The 20,314-nt window shown below is 45.9% G+C and overlaps 1 protein-coding gene across 1 annotated transcript; it reads right to left on the bottom strand.

Annotated features, from left to right (window-relative positions):
- Positions 1-10,545: 10,545 nt before the first annotated feature.
- Positions 10,546-19,468, bottom strand: LOC115910381 (protein mono-ADP-ribosyltransferase PARP12-like). The gene is made up of 8 exons (XM_030960502.1): positions 19,417-19,468; positions 16,764-16,804; positions 15,163-15,283; positions 14,050-14,134; positions 13,169-13,244; positions 12,360-12,490; positions 11,267-11,418; positions 10,546-10,829 (listed from the first exon to the last, which is right to left on the bottom strand). The coding sequence occupies exons 4-8, from the start codon at positions 14,130-14,132 to the stop codon at positions 10,549-10,551; spliced, it is 723 nt and encodes a 240-aa protein (XP_030816362.1). The 5' UTR covers positions 14,133-14,134; positions 15,163-15,283; positions 16,764-16,804; positions 19,417-19,468; the 3' UTR covers positions 10,546-10,548.
- Between the last annotated feature and the right edge of the window lie 846 nt (positions 19,469-20,314).

The following is a 20,314-nucleotide window of genomic DNA, read 5'->3' as shown; positions in this document are numbered from 1 at the left end:
GAGGAGCTGATTACCCCAACTTCATGTTTTCTTCCCTTCACATAAAATCTGTCTCCAAAGCCACCACGACTTAGAGGGTTGCTGACCTGACTTCCAACCAGCACAAGCTCTTCTCGTGGTGTTGAAAGAAGAGACTCTCTCCTCTGTGATCTTGTGATGATAGCACAGGAAAAACACTCACTGGCTGCCTGAAGTGCTGCCTGTGAAAGTTTTGGGGAGGATTGTGGGCATCTTTTTAACTGTGCCTCACTCCAAGTGGCGATACAGAGCAAATATTTGGATCCCTTTATAGTGGTGTAAATGCCTATGACAAAAGCAGACCACTTTGAGCTGCAGAACCCTTCTCCAGGGCTCTAGACTCTGCCTTACACACACTACATCTTTTCTGTTTTCCACTGATGTGACATAGCACCTCGTGTCTCAATCCCCCTCCCAGGTGCTCTCACTGTTTCGCTGCTTGCCAAAGATGCTCAGGAAAATTCCTGCCTCTCCTCACAACCTGGCAGCTGGTGCTGCCCACCAGACAGCAGCACCAGATGATGCCTCAGAGGCTGGGGAAGCCCAGAGCCTGCAGAGGCCTCAGGAGCCTGGCAGTCTCTGCAGTGAATGCCAGACTCACCAGCTCCCATGCAGTGATGTGCCCAGATTATGCTGGATGACTCAGGCTCAGCTTTAGCACCAGGGAAGATGTAAGGATAAGAACTCCACACACTCATGTACAAGAGCACAGTGATGGAGCAGAGCTATGAGAAGATAAAAGCCAGAAGGAGCTGCTGAGGTAGTGCTTGGTCACTGTCTGAGCATTGATTCCCTGGTCTGCTTACAGCTCACTTGCTGTAATAAACTTCTCTTTATTTCCAGCTGCTGAACAAGGTCACCAGAGAAGCCATGTGCTTCTTCCAGCTCCAGACCTGAGGAAGAGACATCCTGCTTACCTCTTGCTCCCTTGGACTGGTTTTGGAAGATACTACAGGGCAATGCACACCATCTCCTCCAGACGTGAATGACATACACACTTTTTAATGTTTTAATCAAGGCTGCCTTCCACAGCTTACAGCCTCCTTCAAATATACCATGAGCAGCCATCACTGCACACAACTTCTTTTTAAGCTCTGCACAGGATGTGTATGTACCAGAGAAACTCAAATACAGCTCATAATTGGCTTAAGCTACTATGCCCCTGACCTTTTCCCTTCCCTTTGCTCTCCTTGAAGTCAATGGTCACAGCAGTTTGGGGTGGGGGGAGAAGGAGAGGAGGTTTCTGCTTGGAAAAGGCCTATCTGCATGGTACAGTCATACCCAAGGGAAAGCAGAGCCGCCAGCATGTCATGCTCACTGTGCACCAGGATAAAATGAATTCACATAGAAAGTCAAATTACAGCAGACCCAACAACCACCCACAATGTGTGTGCACAAGAGGGACACCATATCCATCTTGAATTATCCAGTTTCATTCCCTTCAACTTGTATCCTTATTTCAGCCCTTTATTTCCTAATTGCAAACATATAAGGAAGGTTCCCATATTTACAATCTTAGCTCAGCATGTCATAATATCAGGGAGACAGAGATATTACTTTAACAAGTCTCTACTTAGACCAGAGCCACCAGTTTTGATTAGTTCACAAAAACTGCTTCCATTCTCTTTATTTTATGTTTCACTTCCTTCCCCTTCCCTTCTTCAGTGTTAATAGATGCTGCCTATACTCCATGAAATGTTCCCTTATTGCTTTCACATTCAAGCACAAAAAGATTTTCGATGGCATTTTGGAAAAGAAGCTGCATGGAAGTTAGTTATCCCATAAGTATGTCAAGAGGTAAGTGCACAGATTTTTTACCTTTGAAGTCTCTCTCATATTTCTGTGAATCCACTTGAAATTCAAAATGTGGACATGAATCTGAAACCATGGCACCACATCTGCAGAAGTTATAGGGGCAGCACCTTGTTCTGGACAAAGAAGAGAGATATTTGTTAGCAGTTGGCTTTGGACCATGGAGGTGTCACAGACAGCATCTTGGATTTAGCATCTACACAAGTTACAGGGAGAAGCCAGTGATTTAAACCAGTCACATCATGGGCTTGTCTTTGAGCTGTGTCAGGGTTCCTCTAATGTGTTTCATGGAATTTTAGAAATATTTAGAATAGAATAGAATTTTAGAAACTATTTTAGAATAGTTTGGGTTGGAAGGGACCATAAAGATCATCTCATTCCAGTCCTCCTGCCATGAGCAAAACCACCTTCCACAGACTGCTCAAAGCTGTGTTCAATCTGGCCTTGAACACTTCCGGGAATGGGGTGTCCACAGTTTCCCTGGGCAACATGTGCCAGTGCCTCCCCACTGTCATACTAAAGAATCTCTTCCTAACATCTAATTTTGGCTTACCCTCTTTCAGTTTAAAGCAGGTTGGAGGGTCTCTCTCATGTCCATCTCTTCTCTCTGTGTCCCCCAGCCAAGGACCCCTGGTGGCTGCAGTGCCATCTGATTACTTGTCATGTCACCTCCCTTCACCCCTGCAGTACCAGCCTCCTTGCTCCTTGATGCCCTTCACCCTCCTCTGACTGCTCTCAGAGGTGGAATAGAGGCTCCCCAGAAGAAGAAAGTGCAAATCCTGGCTCTGGAGCTATTTCCAAGCGAGTTTATAGATGGCGATGGCTCCTGGTTTGGTAGTTTTGATGGGAAAAGTAGGTGATTTTCTGGGATTTGTTTTTCAGCGGAAGTATGCAGAAAGTGAGCTCTTCTCACACACCAGAACTTTCAAATTAAAATGAGTTTTCAACAAATTCCCAAGCCATCTGTAAAGGCAGCCTGTTCTCAGAGCTGTGTTTCCTGGGAGCATTGAGGAAAATAAAAAAAAATGCAAAAATGTATGATGTGATGAAGAAAGCGCTGGGAGAATATCGGCACCCCTTTTATTAAACAAAGCTGGCAGGTGCTAAGTTCAAAGCAAGGCAAAGGAGAGGCTCCCTCAAGCAATATCCCGTTCAGCTGTGGGAATATTTGCTACAAGATGTTGTGGAAGGCAAAATTTTGCACCAATTTAAAAAGTGATGGAATAATTCCTGAAAGACACACACAGAATTATTACATATATAGATATCAACTCTGGTGCAGGAGATCTTTAAGCCAAAATTTGCCTCACGCAGGCAGAGCAGTTTGGAAAAGGATCGCTACAAGTCTGCCTTGAGTTTCTAATTTTGTTTGGGCACCTCTATCATCCAGTCATAGGGACAGGCTCTGACATACCTCTTGTCCTGATGTGATACAGTCTTTCCTACGCTGTGGGGTAAGAAGAGGAGGAAAGGAGTGGGTGCTGGGTGTGAGAGGGAGATGTTCACTTGCTCTCTGTATTCAACCCAGAGGTTGTGCCCATCGGGCAGCTTTCCATCCTGCCCACACAGAGAGCCGTCAGTGACGGGCAGATAGTGCAGAACGATGGACGTGGGCAATGAAAGAAGTGCAGAACGATGAGCACGGGCAATGACAGAGGCAGATGCTATTCTGGCAGTGCCAAAAGCCTTTGCAGTAACCCTGCAGCCCTCCCGGGAGCTCTGCAGCGCGCCCTGCCTCACAGATCCTCCGGCAGCTGTGCCCGCTGAGGGCCCCGCTCTGCACGAATCCGCGCCTGGCGCTCAGCAGCAGCGATTAAAGCGGGACTTTCCGGGGAGGGGGCACCGACCTGCCTGCGGTGCAGATGCCCATGAGAGACGGGACCCCGAAAATGCTGCGCTGCTGTCAGTTCGCCCTCAGCCGGCCCCACCGCAGGGCGACGGAGCTGGGCCGGCTCCTCCGGCCTGCCCGCCCGGCGGCGGCTCCGGGCTGGGCGGGCACCGCCACCTAGGGACAGGGACAGGGCTCCGGGAAACGTCCCGACAGCGCTCCAGGGGCTCCTTCTTCGCCCGGCACCGGCGGAAACGCAGGGAAATTCGGCTCACCTTTTTGGGGCATGCTTAATTTGTATTCTCCTTTTGTCATGTGCTATCTCCACTTTCAGTGTCGGTCGCGATGACTCTGAACGCACGCATCAAGACCTGTCTGACAGCCGAAGAACAGATCATCGCCTTGTTTTGCCCTCTTTCAAGGAGCAGTTTGCTTCTTGGGGTTACCCAGACCAAAAGATCAAGGGACCCGGCCCAGGCAGTCCTGCAGCCATGTCCAGGGGCTTCCCAAAAGCACGCTCAGCTCCCATCCTGAACATCTTCCTCTGCTTGGGTGGTATTCTTCCTTGCACCAACATCTGCACTTATCCTTGTGCCTGCTTAGCAGAGAATCCCCTTCTTTCCACACTCCCCTCCATGCTGCTGCAGGACTGAGTGCTTAAAATCCTTGAAGAGCTTTTCACTCCTCTTGTGTCCTGGCCTGCAAGCCTTGCCCATGGGGGACATTGCAGCACCAGTCACATCCCACCTGCATCAGAGATCAAGCAAACAGATGCTTCACCTTTGAAGTTGATCTCATACTTCCAATAATTTGCTTGAAACTGGAGAGTGCCAATCTGGTCAGCCTGAATTGCCTTCTCTGACTGTATAGAGGTTAAAGCAGGAGCACAGTAGTTTGGAGACTTAAGGGGAAAAAAAAAGTAATTATCCATCAGAAAAACAACTGGCTTAAAGGACCTGCAGAACAGCATTTTATTTGCTAACCAGATGTAATTGCCTACAACTTGGAGTTTCGCAGTGCATTCCAGCTGAACCCCACCTCCCATCACAGCACACATGGTTGGGGACTGGTGGGGTACTACCTCCCCAGAGTCCCATCCACCTCTGCAGTGTGTGCTGCTTGCTGCCTTCTCCTCAGCCCTTCCAGACAGGATTAGAGAACATCACCACAGCTCTCAAAATGGTCTCCAAATGATCCAATTGTCAGTACATAGGAGAGCTTTCTGGCACTGTTTTCTGCTGTAAGTTAGGAGCTGCAAAAGGAAAGAGCACTCTCCTCATAGATGCACACACAACATATTAAAAAATAATAAAAGAAATGTGGAATGCTCTGGTTTGGTTAAGAAAATAAACAACATTCAGGCCTCAGCCTCTGAAGGTCCTCTCATGAGTGATATAACTAAAATTATGAGATGCTGCAGAGTACATCAAAATGCATGTGGGGAGACTCTGAGGCAAGGCACAAGACACGCAGACAGCACACAGACAGAGAGTGAGAAGAAAAAGCTTATCAGCTTCTGGCAATTTGCTTAACGGTAGTCTTGAGAGGGAAACCCAAACTCTGTCCAGCCTCCAAATCCTCAGGGAAGAAAACAAGTCCTAAAAGGTTTGGATTTTCTTTTTGCCTGTGCTCAAACCCAGGCATGCCATTTTCTGCCCTCTGAGTGTGCCAGCCCACAGAACAGGCACTGAGCTGACACCTGAGCTTGGTTAGTTAACAATAGTATTATTTGGTTGTTACCCATGTTTTACCTGTAAAAGTCAATATTTCTGAATTTGCCTAATGTAAAGGCAAGTTTTTATTTATAATTTCCCCAATAAAACCTCCACAAGTGTGGGAATAGATCACCTGGCTATCCAGTACATGTAGCTCATGCCACTGCAAAGAGCTGCTTCTCTTAATGAACAACAACTTTCACAATCACCTTGAATTAACAGTCATTAGAGGATTATGTTAATTTTATGTTGCTTGATGGCATTTAGATAGAGTCCTGCAAGTTGTCTTCCCAGTTATGTAATGCAGCTTTTTTACTTATGTCATTAATTATGTTTCAGCTCAGGAAACTGCCGAGATGCCACATGTTTACAGGAAAAATAGAACTGAAAGTTGAGGGGAAGAAAAGAAAAACAATCCAAAGGTCAATCTGGGAAGGAAAAGAAAAGCCAGAGATCAAGACATGTCCTTGAGTTACTCAGACTGTTTAGGCATAGAAGCAGGTGGAGAAGATCCTGATAGGAAAACTGTATTTTGATAGCACTGTCTCAAAGTTTAGGTTTAGTTAGTAGCCTACAGTGAAACTAATCACATTTCTAATGAAATGTACAGAGGACAGTCTGTTAGTAAGGAATTTGACTTGCTCAGTGAAAAAAAAACTCAACCAAACCAACCAACCAACCAGAAAACCCCACAAAACAAACAAACAAACAAGCAAAAAAGGGATTTTTAAACACATTAGGATAGATGTGAGGACCTTCAATCAAATAAGTTATGTGAAGGCAGAGGTTGTGTCACTGCTAAAATGAGGTCACATTGTATGAGGATCTAAGAGGAAAAAGGATATAAAAAAAGACTCTTAGAAGAACTTGCTTAAGCTGAGAGACAAAACAAAGGTCAGGTGGCTTTCAGGACAGCAGAATGGATCACAGCTTGAGATGGAAGCTACAGAACATAGTAAAAAAGCCCCATAAACCTGCGGGAATTTTTAACAGAAAAGCAAATTGAAAGTTGCAAGGGTCTATCTGCAAAATGCAGTCAGAAAGAGCCTGCAAGATGCAAAAATGAAAGGGTGCACAAATTGTTTAACCAGAGACCAATGTGACTTCCAACACCTGCTTTGGACTTAGTAAATGGAAAACTATATTGAAAATAAAATACAGTTAAGGAGAGCAAAGCTGAAGATACAGACCAAGAAAAATTATTTACAGAACACACACTGAAATAAAACTTCTCCTTGGGAGTGAGTAAAGACAAAGCTTCCTCCGGTGGTGGGGATATCACGTGTAGACATTTCCCAAGCATTTCTAAGTTGAACACTGGCACAATGGGCCCTCTGACATCGCTGAAAACCATCTGGAAGGGAAATCTAAGCTTATTAAGAACAGATGGATAAGAACCAGGTCAGCCTTCCCTATTGCTCCTATTTGTAAGCTAGATGTAAAAGTAACCTTGTAAAGACAGTTTGAGTTGCTCTGGGAAATCGTACCTGGGACTCAACATGCCAGACAACAGGCACTGAAAAAAAACAGGAACAGCCAGAAAAAGCTGTTGCCTGAGATCTGTCTCTTACAGGCCCCTAACTAAAGATTCCTGCCCTTCCCCAAACCCTCAGCCCCCATCATTACCACAGTGATCTGGGTTCATTATTCCCTCAATCTAGAAACAGCCTTGTTAAATAATGCAATTGTTGAGCATGCCACGCCAAGAACAATATCTGTGTTTTCTTCACCTGGCACCCATACAGTGGTCATGCCAGGTTATGGGGCTCAGGTTGATTTTTAACAGTTTGAATGTTTTGGAAAATAATATGTCATTCAGCACATTCAATCAAGCATTAGGTTTCTGCAGTTTAATCATCCTGTAATAAATTCTGTCAAAATTGTTAAAAGGTTTCTTAAAAATACTGAGAAGTCAAACTCGGCACCAGTAAATGAAAAGAAAGCCTGAAAATTTGCTGAGGTGTTATTTAATAGAAAGCCTACACCAGTTGTATGAACATGTAACCAACTGTGTTAAAGCCAGGCATGCTGTGAAGCTCTAAGAGAACCACAATAAAATCAATTAGAAATACATTATGATGAAAAGATCACTTGAGCTAACATCCTTGCAGGCAAAGACAGTACATTTGAACACATAGAAAAAATACATTATTTATATGAGTACAAAATGCATCCATTGATCCTTATGAATAGTTGCTGGTTCCTGAAAAGCAATTGCTAAAGAAATGACTGGAGAAGCTGCTGATGCCCACAGCAGCCTGTCCAGGAGATGACAAAGAGAGGCTGCTGCTGCAGAACAAGCCCCCTGCAGCACTGCCCATCCTGTGTCAGGCTGGCTGAGGTAGGAAGAAGCAAACCCCTCAGAAATCAGTGTTCCTCAGGCCAGACCTGTCCCATCACCATCTTGGTGACTGTGAAACTGTCAATCACATGCATGAGTCAGAAACAATTTAACCTTTTCTCAATAGATCTTAATTTCTTTTCAGGGGGAAAAAAAAGTGAATGAAAAGCCAACAGATCCATGCTTGGTGCCTGCCAACTAGCACACACGCTGATGGTTTGCAAGCATTTCTCATCTAAAAGGGTGCTGAGGAATGCTTTCTGTTTAGTACTTTGAAGGCACCCAGGTAGTCCAGAGGCAGACAGAGGTTCAGGTTAGGAAGAAGATTTAGCAAATTTATGATCCTGAGCAAAAGTCTCTTGAAAAAGTATTCATAGATTAAGTTGCTTTCACTTTTACTAGCAGCTTCTGCTCTCAGTGCCTCGCTGGCTGAAATATTCCTGAGTCTTTTAGCTTTAGATTCCCAGATCTGCTTGGGCTAGAGGTTCAGGATCATCTTATGCCAGTTAAAAATCATGGTACAGCCTGCTAGCTCTCTGTTGGTGTCAACACAAGCAGAACTGGAAATTGCTCATGCTGAACACTGTATTTTGGGTTTGGGTTTTGTGGGGGTTTTGGCTAGGTCTGTTTTCAAGCAGGTGAATTCCCTGCATCTGCTCCCCCCCATCCAGCAGTGGCACGGGGGAACAGCAGCAGCACCCACCTGGAGGGGGGAGTGCTCCTTTGAGCAGCAGCATGAAGGGAGAGTTGCAGAGAGTGACCCTGAAAGAGCAACCCTGAAAAATCAACCTGAGCCCCATAACCTCTCCTCAAGGAGAACTTCCATGTCAGATCTGGTACTCCAGCACGGCAGAGCCCAAGCAGTGCCACACCACTGCACACTGTTACAGCTGCTCACACCAGATCCTGCCTGATCTTCTTGATATAACACCCAGCACCTAATCCTGGAGGCGGCTGGAGGCTGTGAGAATCTCTCCCTGTAGTCAGAAATAGTTTTGACTTACTGGAAAATCTTATTTTTCTTCCAAACTGTGCATGTTTACGCCTGTCCTCTGTTCTCTGCCTGGTTTCCTCTTTTTCAGATCAACAACCCCCCCCCTTTTCTTGTGGCTGGCCTGCTTCTCAGTAGGCCCTTCCTTACCTTCTCCTGCCTCTGATGAATTTGGCAATCATACTCTGAAGCCCACCTTGCTGGAAATAACTTTCTCCCACATGATGGGTGGTTTCTTCTGTCATAGAGGAGAAGAATGGGGGAAGATGATTTATACACAGGCATCATTCCACTGAGTATTTTGTATAACAGCAAAACTCTTCCAAAAACCTTCATCTCCCAGCCCCTGTCCTACCCAAAGGCTGCACGTCCAAGCGCCCCATCTGATGAAGCCATGGAGGAAATCTATGGAATGTTGCAAGCACCAATGTAGGGTGACAGCTGAAAATAGTCACTGTTCAGTCCCTTCCCATCCACTTTAAGTCACTTTGACTTTCATTTTTACTTCCTGACTGTGTGGAAAGTTCTCTGCTCACCTTTGACTGACAAGACTAGATCACTAATTTGCAAAAGAAGAACCTTTAGGCTTCTACAAAAGCAGTGAGACATGGAATTGTATTAATTAGTGCAGCTTAGGGAGTTACTGCAGTCACCTGTCTTTCAAAATTCTCTAAAGGCACTGATTGTGCCTGAAGGTAGCAGCTTTAGGAAAGCTGATGAGATCCTACACACAGCCCTCCTCTTGGTTCCTCCCAGCTATGGCACACACAGGTGAACTACTTGTGACTCCTCTGCTGAATTACAACTTACACCTCACAACTGTTTTAAAATAAACCATTCATTTTTGTTTCCATGCTGTCACTCATCCCAAATGTTATCCCATTATCCACCAAGTTTCAAGTACTATGACCACAATTCAAGCTTTCCCCACCATCCATCCTAGCTGGAGCACACACCATTGTGACACTTCATCATCAGAAGTTCCAGGCAGCAGCAGCAGGGTAATCCAGAATAGACACCACCAGTGCCAGCCTGCAGGGTGGGAAGGAGGTGGCCATGCCAGCAGCCAGCCCTCACAAAGCCCCTGTGTCTCACTGCTCACTGCTGCAGGAACTGGCTCCACAGCCCAGGTGGGACACTGCTGTGTGCCATTATTCAGCTCACCATGGACTTCCTCACTGCTGGTGTCATGGCATGGTGGGGATCTAACTTCAGCAGCTGCCATATCCCTGCTTTTCTTGACCTAAACCCAGTGGGAACAGAGGAAGGACAGGGTGTCACAGAGATATGCAGATTTGACACAGCAGAACAAGGTAAGAAGAAATGTCAGCAATGTGACCAGGAAACAAACCAAAGTTCTTTGCCAGCATTAATTACAACGCCTTCAGGATGCAGGAGCTTCCTGCCATTTACTTCAAAGACGGGCCATGATTCCTCTCTTGAGCACCATGATGTAGGTACTTTCACTTTTCCTTCTTCCACATTCCCTGCCCAGCCTCCCTTTGGCATATCAGCACCATCACAGGCAGGAATCAACCCGAAGTGACCTATCAGTGGACCAAGGTCATTTCAACTCAGCAGGTGTCACTGCATCATGGTATGTAAGGCAGGTTCGTCCCCATTCCAGGCTAGAGATATGCTGAATGCTAAAGCTTGTCATTGCTTCTGGGGAAAGAATAGCCCCTAACAAATAACTATGTCCCCCAAACAATCAGGGGATTGATACTGGTTCACTGCACTACAAAGTGCTCTAAAGCTACAACTAAAATTGAACAAACATTTCTAAAAACTGTACTGAAGAGTAATTTATGCAGTGTGAATTCAAAAGACATTCCACCATTCATTACAGGACCACACAGCTGGTCTCAAGGCTGTACTCCAAGATATAGGCAGGGTAAATTTGTTGCTTCTCAAAGATGACAAAGATGGAAGGGTCTGTGGGGTCATCCACGCAGCTGTCATAAAGTCTGTTTGAGTTTTTGTCTCTGGGTGGAGGGCGGCAGTACTCAGGGTTCCCCCGCACAAAGTCTCCAACGAGAACCTGAGCTACGAACATGCTGTAGCGCCCACCGAGAGAGGAGCAGTACTCATGGGAATAGCTGGCATCTCTGGCAAAGTAGCTTCCTAGGGAGCAGAAAAAGCCACAGGTCAGACAACACACCAGCCAAGGGACAAGCACCTGCTACCGGCACCTTGGCAGCCAGCAATCCAGCAAGCCCAGCTAGCCCTACAATGTGTGGGAACATTCTTGCCAGGTGTTGCCACATTGGCTTATTGTAAGGTACCGACAAACTCCAGTCCACATTTCACCATCAGCCTCCCAGTCTCACCTGTCCAAGAGCAGGTACCTGAGGCAAAGAGAGGTGGTTTTAGCCCTTCCTGGAATGGGATTGCTGTTGTGGGTGCTACCTAAAGCAATGCAGATGTGCACAGGTGACTGTGCCCTAAAGGCAGGAGTAAGTGGGTCAGGAACCATCAGGCACTTCGCACCCCCATCCCCCAGCCTGGCTGGGGTCTGCAGTCCCTGCTGCTACAGCCCCTACACCCTTCTGCACTTGTACCTTTTCCATACATTGTCCCATGAGTCCCACAGAGTCTCCAGTCAAAGTTCTGCTCACAGATGGCAGACACATGGGATGGATTTGTGCCATGGAACAGGAGCCTCTCATTCACCCCTTTCAATTGATGGAGCTTCTTCATCTTTTCTTTTTGCCTAGAGACAACAACAAAAAAAAATCCAAACCCCCCCCCAAAACCAAACCAAAACAAAAAAAACCACAACTTCCCCCCCCAAAAAACCCCAACATAACAAAAACAAAATAAACAAACAACCCCTACTTGTTTTCCTGGTTCACACAAGGAAAATTTCCCAACTCAACTCCTCCCTACTTCTGGGTCATGGAGGAACAGTGACACAAACCACTCTCGCTGGGGTTACTGCCTGCTTTGCACTTCTGCTGGTACCCTGCCACACAGGCTGGCTCCTGCCAGCAAAACAAAAAGTTCTCAGCAGCACTATGGACTGTGTCACCCACAACTTCATACCACATGAGAGAGTAAAGAGACAAACATCTCTGACTAGGAATTGGTCAGTTCCCATGTTATATAAATCCTGAATACATAAATATGATTATAAAACAGAGCTGTGTGAAGCTACAGTGAAGATTGTATAATCTCTGCCCTTATCTTTATCAGCAAAAAAAGTCTCCTCTGTTTTTTTTTCCTAACTCCTGGGTGGAAGAGGCTAAAACCAAAAGAATAAAGTTGAAACACCAAAGCTCAGTCAGTATGATGAAGGAAAAGAATTTACTTTTTGAATGACACTAGCAAGAATCACATACATATTTTGCTTGGGATAAAAGGCTCATTTCTGCACACACAAAAGAATACAGATGCAATGCTAACAACTCAGTCACAGAGAGAGGAGCCACAGTCCCCTTCCATGAGTGCCCCAGGGAAGCCTCAAGCGAGACAGGTTTTGGGGCAGTCATAAGTCTGGGCCACCAGCCAGACCTGGGCAGAGAGATGTGTGGCAGCCTCACCTCTGCTGGACTGCTGAATTTGGCAGCTCCAATGTAGACTACGGAGGACAAGAGATCAGGAAATACCAGTCTTCTCATACAGTAAGGATAATGAAATAAAATAGATACAAACCACTGAAAAATGTCCCAAAGTGTTGGGTTCTGAATCCTCTGCAGTTGGTTGATGCAGTAATTTTTCATTGTCTTCTCAAACAGCCTCTTGATTTTTATATATTCTTGGGAATCAGTGCTGAGCTGTATCAACTGAAAATTTTTAAAGCACTAAAAATAAGGTATTACTGAGAGTAACAACTCCCAGTCCTTTCAAAGGACTCCTCAACCTTCTCACATCTGCTGAAAAGCCCTACCACAAAAATCACAAGCTGCTGCTTCTTTTCCTATCAACCCTCCTTTACCATCACTCCCCATGTGGAAGAACAGGCACCAGCTGAGGGAAACCAGTGCAATCCCACACAGGCTTCATTTTGAGGGTGCACCTCCACATCTGGACTATTTTTAGCTCAGAGTACCTAAAGCTGAAATGCAGCAGCATTCAGGCTGAAGCAGAGTGAAAGTTTCCCCTTCATCTGACACACTACTCTACTCTGCCCTGCAGGGCTAAGCTGCAGTTTTACCGCAGCAAATAACATCCTGCCCCAAACTGACAGAGGAAATACCACCCTAAGATACAATTAATCTGGTTTATCAGGGGATGAAGTGCCTTGGGAGAGTGCAAAGGACAGGTACGAGCAGCAATGGCCTTTCTTACCCTGTGTGGTATTACAGGGGAGATGATACCAGTCTTGTTTCACATCATAGTTTGCTTATTTTACAAGACACATTTAAAAGCTGGTAATATCTCAATTGCCTTGAATTATGGTCTTGGAAAGATCAGTGCAGGAGAGAGCTCTCCCTACCCACTGGAGAGCTGGAAAGTCCTACCTTGTACCCAATATCAGGTAGTGCAGTTTGGTCCCACTGTGGAGGATAGACAGGATGTGATAGAGTCATGTTTTGGCTACAGAATAGAAAAAGGAGCCAGTCAGCTGGTGATACTCCTAACCAAATCCCCTTATGGTGAATCTAACCACGGGTTCTAAAGCAGCCTTCAGGCATCCATTCACAAGATATAGTTTGTTTTCTTTTTGAATGAACACACCTTAGGTTGAACCAACACTTTAATTGAACCCTCAGCTTCACATGCACTGTCTGCTGGTGAGTTTCTAAAGCAGAGACAGTTCTTACTAAAATAAATCAGTAGCAAAAATAACATTTATAGCAGATGTGTTCAAATTCTGTTAAGCTGAACTTATTTTAGAAAAAGCCATAAGATAGGGTATCTCAAGTAAGTGCCTCTAATTCACTTCATTTCAGTGGATTTGCCTGTTCTGAGTTTTAGTTTATCCTCAGCTTTCCAAGAGATGACATCCACATGCACCACAGCTCTTGGGATTGGCAGTCCCTTGCTCCTAATTGCTGCACAGTTTATTTATTAGTGTTAGGGCATAAATCAAGGAATAAAAATTCCTGGCACAGTTATGTCAGCCCTATGCGGCCTTGCCTCTCACAGAGAGAGCAGATCTGCTCTAGTGGTCTGTCACAGCTGCCAGAGACTGCCAGCAAACATCCCTCCAGAGAGTTTTACAGAAGCGTTGCATAATTTACAAATACTGTCACTGCAAAATGTACTGTTAAACCAGTCAGAAAAAGGTATCTAAAAATTAATTTAAGAAGTATAAAATTGTATTCTAGGCAGATAGGGGGAACTTCTTAGCAGAAAGGTGCTGTCCTCTAGAGACATTGTTAAACAATATGTGTATTACCTTCCATCTTGTCCATCTTCAGACTCTTTAGGCAGTCGAATAACACTTCTTTGAGTTTTAAAGAGCACATTTGTTTGGACCATGTCTTGAAAGAAAAACACACTAACTCAATAATGAGATAATTCATTGTCTAGGGACAGGCTCTTCCATGTTAAGTAAAACTAAAAGAGGAGGTAGCCCTGAATATTGCATTGTGGTGCTCTCTGTATCCCACCCACCCCAGTGCAAACTTCATTCCCACTTGCACTGCTCCTACTTGGAGATCAGCAAGGTCAGCCACCTGCTAGCATAGGCTGTGAAACTTGAAGGCAACCAAGCACCAACTGCACCTGCACTGGTATTCACATCCAGGCTGCTGGCCAGAGAAAACCACATCTGATGGCAGGCCTGCAGCAGGAAAGAGTTTTCAGTGCAATGGGGGCCACAAACCTGGCTTTCCTGGTAGCACAGGGCTGCTCCATGGTGCTAAAAGCAAAGCCTGCCCTCCCTTCTTGGTCCTGTAACAATATCACAGAGCACATGCTGTGTGACATGGCTAATTATCCATTGTTTCCTCCTTTAAACGCCACTCTTTACTCATGCCAGGAAACATTTAAAGTTTGGAAAGCTAACAGGAGTTTTAAGACGGGTAAATAAATTAGAAACAGAAAAGCATTTTTCATTATCCCATTTCTCTCTCTATGCAACCAGCCCTAAATTTTTGTTTGCTGCATTGTGCTTTCTCTCCCTGTAAGAAGCTTGCAAGATGTTCACTATAGGCTCACTTCTTCACCTTTTGACTTTTCAGTGCCTTTTTTTTCCCCTGATTTCTCATTCTTCCTTTTCAGGTGTTTAAACACAAATGTATAAGCCAAGGTGCCATGAAGCATTTACTCTCAACTCTTCTTCTGAATGTACAATATTGTCGGGTATGTTTTTTTAATTACAGATGCCCAAGTGTAGAAGCTCAAGTGGGGCATGTCAAAAGTTTAGAGAAATTTACCTACTGCTCAATTTCTGCTTGGAGAAAATTTGCAGGAGGAAGAAGAGCTGTTCAAAGAGATGCAGACATAATGTGAAAACCTTCAAGCCAGCTGCGCTATGAAATGAAATTGAAACAAGGAGATACTTCACCTGCAAAGTCTAACTTATACTGCTGAGAACCAGCCCTGAAGAAAATAACACCATTCTTGTCAGCTTGATATTCATTCTCTAGAAATGCAGATGTTACAGTGGCAGTGGCATGACCTGGGTGCTGCAGAAAGAACAAGGAAATGATATGTGTTAGAAACCACCCTTTGGTTTAGGTGCCACTGTGGGGAAATATCAATGTTTCCCCAGGCCTCTGTGGCAGGAGGATGTTTTGAAGTCTCTGTGGCTTCAAGCATTTTGTTCTACTGAGATGGAGGGGTACCCCACCGAGCACAGCTGCTTCTAACAGCAGCAACAAAGAACCCCACAGCCTGTGTGGGCAGCTCAGGCCAAATTATGTTTGTCAGCTCTGGAAAATTCACCCGCTTCCCAAGCCAGTCCCTTGAAAGCTTTCACAGAGTTCCAGTCCTGCTTTGAGGGACAATTAAGAAGACAATTCCACCCAGGCATTGGAGCAGCACTGCAGGGGCACCCAGCGGTGCGTGTAGAACACACCAGCTGCAGAACAACACGCTCTAAAGAACTCTCCAAAGATGGCTTAACAAAAGCTTTTGGCATGAACAGCAGATGAATTTCACCTCTTTCCCATACTCAATCCACTGGTTGGAATCATCGAGCCAATACCAGGCATACTCCATTTTCAGGAGCAGACAGATGAGTCAGGAGACAACACAAGTGCAGAAGAGCTGATGGGCACTTGGCTGCTTGCTCTGCCCTGCATTGGAAAAGAAATCCAGATCAAAGTAGGCGTCTTTTCCAAAGCTGTCAAATTGTGCAGTATCCCTGATGAGAAATCTATTCGCTTCTTAAAAAAGGAGACCCCCTTCAGCTGGAAAGTGCGGGTTTGCCCCAGAACTGAGGAATTGGTGTTTGGATGTTTATGGGGCATGGTAAGTACCTAAGAATGACCCTGACCTCTCTGGCTTGGACCTGTGCCACTGATTTTCTCCAAAATGTATCTTCCTAAAAATAACATTTTAAGAAAATACACTTGACGCCGAGATTGCCCTGCAGCCCACAGAGAAGGCCATGGTGAGACAGCTGTGCCCCTGCAGCCTGTGGAGGTCCATGGAGCAGAGATCCACCCAGCAGCCCATGGAGAAGGCCACGCTGCAGCATGTGGACAGGCCCTGAGGGAAGCTGCAGTCCATGGAGAAGAACCCATGCTGGAGCGTGTTTATCCTGAAGGACTGCAGCCCATGGGAAATGAACCCTGCTGAAGCACAGGAAATTTTTGAGAATGATGGAGGAGTAGATGGCAAGTCTTACACACTGAGGACAATATCCATTTCCCTTCCCTTCTGCATTGCTTTGGTAGGAGGGGATAGAAAAGTCAGGAATGAAGGAGTGAAGTTTAACCTGGGAATCTATGCAGGAGGAATAAGTGATCTAATTTTCTTTTCTCACAATTTAAATATATTTTAATTGGCAATAAATTAACGTCCCCCAAGTAAAGTCTGTCTTGCCCAATGTTCACCTTGGCTTTATCTCAGCTCATGAATCTTATTTTCTCCCTGCTGTCCTGTTGAGGACAGGGAGTGAGAAAGCAGCTCTCACTTGCAGGAGGGGATATCATTACTTACCAGCAAAGTCTCTGCTCTGCACTCTATCCTAGACACAGCACCTACAAAGAGAAGAAAAAACAGATAGCCACCAATAATTCCAACTCATGGGATTTTACTTTGCTGCTTGCTGTGCTTCACCCTTCATTTAATCCCCCAGTTTTGGTCCCGGACAACACTTTTTTAATGTATCTCACCAATTTGCTGCCCCTACAACATTGCCTATCATGGATCACATATCCATAGCCAAAAGCTGCCAGCTGTTGATCTTCCAAAGGTCTGTGACAGAGCTACTCTGAGCTGCCTGAAGAATCTGAACACGATATCGAAACAGAAACTGGAAATGATCATTTATCCAGCTCTGACGCCCTTTGTATTTTGGCAGGGATGAAGAGTATTCAGAGCAGGCCAGTGAGGGGAAATCATTACAGGAGCAGCTCGCTCACAGAGCTGTTTACAGTGCAAAGGTCCCCAAAGCAAAGGCGTGGCAGCCCCACGCTGCCAGAGCAAAGGGCAAGGAAGAGCCTCGGTCTCCTTCAGACAGACCTCATTCCAGCCCTGCCTGTGTATGCAGCAACACCAGCCAGGCCTGCTCCTAGGAAAATGCTCCAAACTGTTCTTCTCTCCCATTGCAGGGCATTCAAGAGATCCAGCACTACCAGGAGATTTTTTTGGACATGGCTGTCCCTTTTTTTCCCCTCTGCACAGCAAGATGATGCTGCTGCTATTGGCATGGCTGAAGAATTTGAAGTTGGCAGATTTGAAGGATGGAATTTGAGGAGGGAGGTGGGGAGCGGGGAAATGGAAGGGAAAGCACGGAAGTGGGGTGGGATGATGTTTCCAGGCAGCTTTTTTCCACTGCTGCCCAACTCTCTCTTCCCTCTATCCCCATTCCAGATAACCCCTGCTAACCCCTGCCAGCTCCCCTGCCGAGACTTGGGGCTCCCAGTCTGCCCTAATCACATGAGCTTGCAAATCTGACCACTTGTGACATTCTTTCCTTTTCACTTTCCAGCATTTCTGCTCCATGCTGGGATTCTCCACGGATCAACTAACCCCAACTAGAAATAAAAAGAGGTGAAACACTTCAAAAGCAGACAGAAATGTTTTGCTAGCAAGAGAGGTAGTGTCCTTCACATTTTGCTGAATATTTTGCTACATGGTCTTGTGCAACTCTGCATTTGCTTTTTATATCTTAACAGGAATAACTTTATACAGAGAAAAATTTATACTTAAAAAGCAGCCTCATGCTACCTTTTCCCTTACACAAGAAAAAAAGATGAATGAATGAAGATACAAACACAACTTACAGTATGACAAAGTGCAAGCAGGTAACTCTCCAGCAGATGTGAAAGCCAAGCCCACAAGCTATGAAAACCTGAACTTCCTGTGTGTCCAACCCTCCCCTCTCAGCTGCACCCTGGGAAGGCTGTCAGAGCTCAGCATGTGCCACTTCCCTGGCACAATTCTGTTCTTGGGCTGCCCAGTCACCACCCTCAGGAGCTGAGGGCATCAGCCTTGTGCTTGCCAGGCTGGATGAGCCTGCTCAACCTTTGCTCTGCATGGCAAAGGTGCCCCGGGTGCAGCAACACCTTCGAAAGTGAGCCAGAGCTGGCTGTGAGGGTGAGCAGAGCTGTGAGAGCTCCCTCTGGACTGCCACAGCACATCTGTACCTCGCTGTGTCCCTCGCAGCCTCTCCGTGGAGCACGGTGCCTCTCTGCCACCACAGACCCTTAAGGAAGTGGAGCTCAGTAACATTTCCTTCTGCTGGTTGCGACAGACGCATGCGCTTCTGCCAAGCACGAGCAGGCCAGGCACAGCCCAGGGCTTTGGCAGATACAGCTGCAAAATTTGTCGCTGCAAAATTGATCACTGCAAACCAGCAGAGTTTACCCCTTCTTCTGGGTTCCTGTCATTGTACTTACCTAGAGCCAATTCTTCTCAGCCTTCCAGTGGCTGGGGATATTCAGCATTTTCTCCTTTCTATAAGGAGCAGCTTCTGTTGAACATCATTCTTGGAAAGCCAACAGTTGCCTTGCAAAGCACCCGCCCAAATCTCTGTGCAGGAAGTGGGTGTTGTCCATCCTGCTCTCCCCGGCGTTGTGTGGGCCCTGCTGGGGGGTTTGCAGCAAGCAGAGCCACACTGACCTCACAAACCTGTGTGTGCTGAGCACAGAGCCCTGCGAGACAGGCTCGCTCAGCCCTCAGAGCTCTGCACCGTCCCAGGCGTTTGTGTTCCTGCACTTTGAAGTCTGAACCTCCTCTCTGCTCTTCCCCACACTAATCAGACAAGGCTTAGGAGCTTTCCAGTCTGACCTCTAGCCTTTCAGAAGCTGACAGCACTTCCCAGCAGAGCTCTGAGACATAAAGCTTAACAGCATGTCAAGTAAGATGCAAACTTGTTAAGCCAAAAGCATTTCTTTGACTTTTTTAAAATCTCTTGAACTGCCCAGAACATTTTTCTTTCCTGGTGTTCCAGTCACATCTGAATAGTAGTAGCTGAAACACATAAATCTCTGAGTTTCCAGAAATGGTACACTCTGAGTGCATTCTATAGACATAGCATTAAAACAAACAAACCAACCCAACAACAATTAAACCCCTAGCACACACACACAAAAAACCAAACCAAAACAAAAAAAAAACAACACCAAAAATGTGATTATGAACTCACTTTCTTTCACTTCTGGCCATTCTTGAAGCTCTTTGACCCACTGAGGCCTAAATGCTTCAGTAGACATGAGACAGGAGCTTCAGGAAGAGGATTCTGGCTTGGGAGAAAATGTTTACATATCTTTGCTGGGAGCAGCACACCATCCTCTCTAAAAACAAACAACTCTCCACAAACTGGAAACTTGAGCTCACTGTAAACTGATATCTTCTGAACATCGTATTTTTTATTTTTATCCCTTTTAATTGCAATGTCATCTGTGGAGCTGTTGAACCTCTGATTTCTCAGCCATGGAGCTATATCTGTCTGCATTTCCAGTATCTGGGAATGGAACAGGTCTCAGAGCAGACTTCCTATGTATAGCTCTGCAAGATCATATTCCTGCACAGTCAGCAGAGGCACCCAAGTGTGGTTTCCCAGCATATGTCAAATGACTTATCCTTTATAAAGAAACCATGGTCCAGCAGGTAGCATTACCTAGCTCCTCCCAGGAACTTCAATTCTTGTTCGCTTTTTCTCTACAGAGGAAATGGACCAAGTAGGGACTTTTCACCCTTTGTCTGTGCCTCTGTGACACGCAGCAGCTCTGTTGCAATTTCAGACTGCTCCAAGGTTTGGTGTGAGAGTCCTGATGCTACAACACATGCACACTGTGCTCATATGGGTATTGCAGCCTGGGACCAGGCTGCAGTACCTCATGCTTTTACCTTAAGATGTGTAAAATCCCCCAAACCAAAGTGGGTGGACCCAGGAAATGTTGGGGTGATTGAGCTCACCTGGTTCTGCAAGGTCTTCTGCAAGCTGGTCCCCCAGCCACCCATGCTGGGTCCCGGTCCACCACTGGGTGCTGTGGGAGGGTGTGCCAGGCAGTTCAGCTTCAGGAAAGCCTAGCACGAGGAGG

The sequence above is a fragment of the Camarhynchus parvulus genome, chromosome 1A (genome assembly GCF_901933205.1).
Source record: "Camarhynchus parvulus chromosome 1A, STF_HiC, whole genome shotgun sequence".
Lineage (NCBI taxonomy): Eukaryota > Metazoa > Chordata > Aves > Passeriformes > Thraupidae > Camarhynchus > Camarhynchus parvulus.
This window is presented reverse-complemented; position numbering and strand designations above follow the sequence as displayed.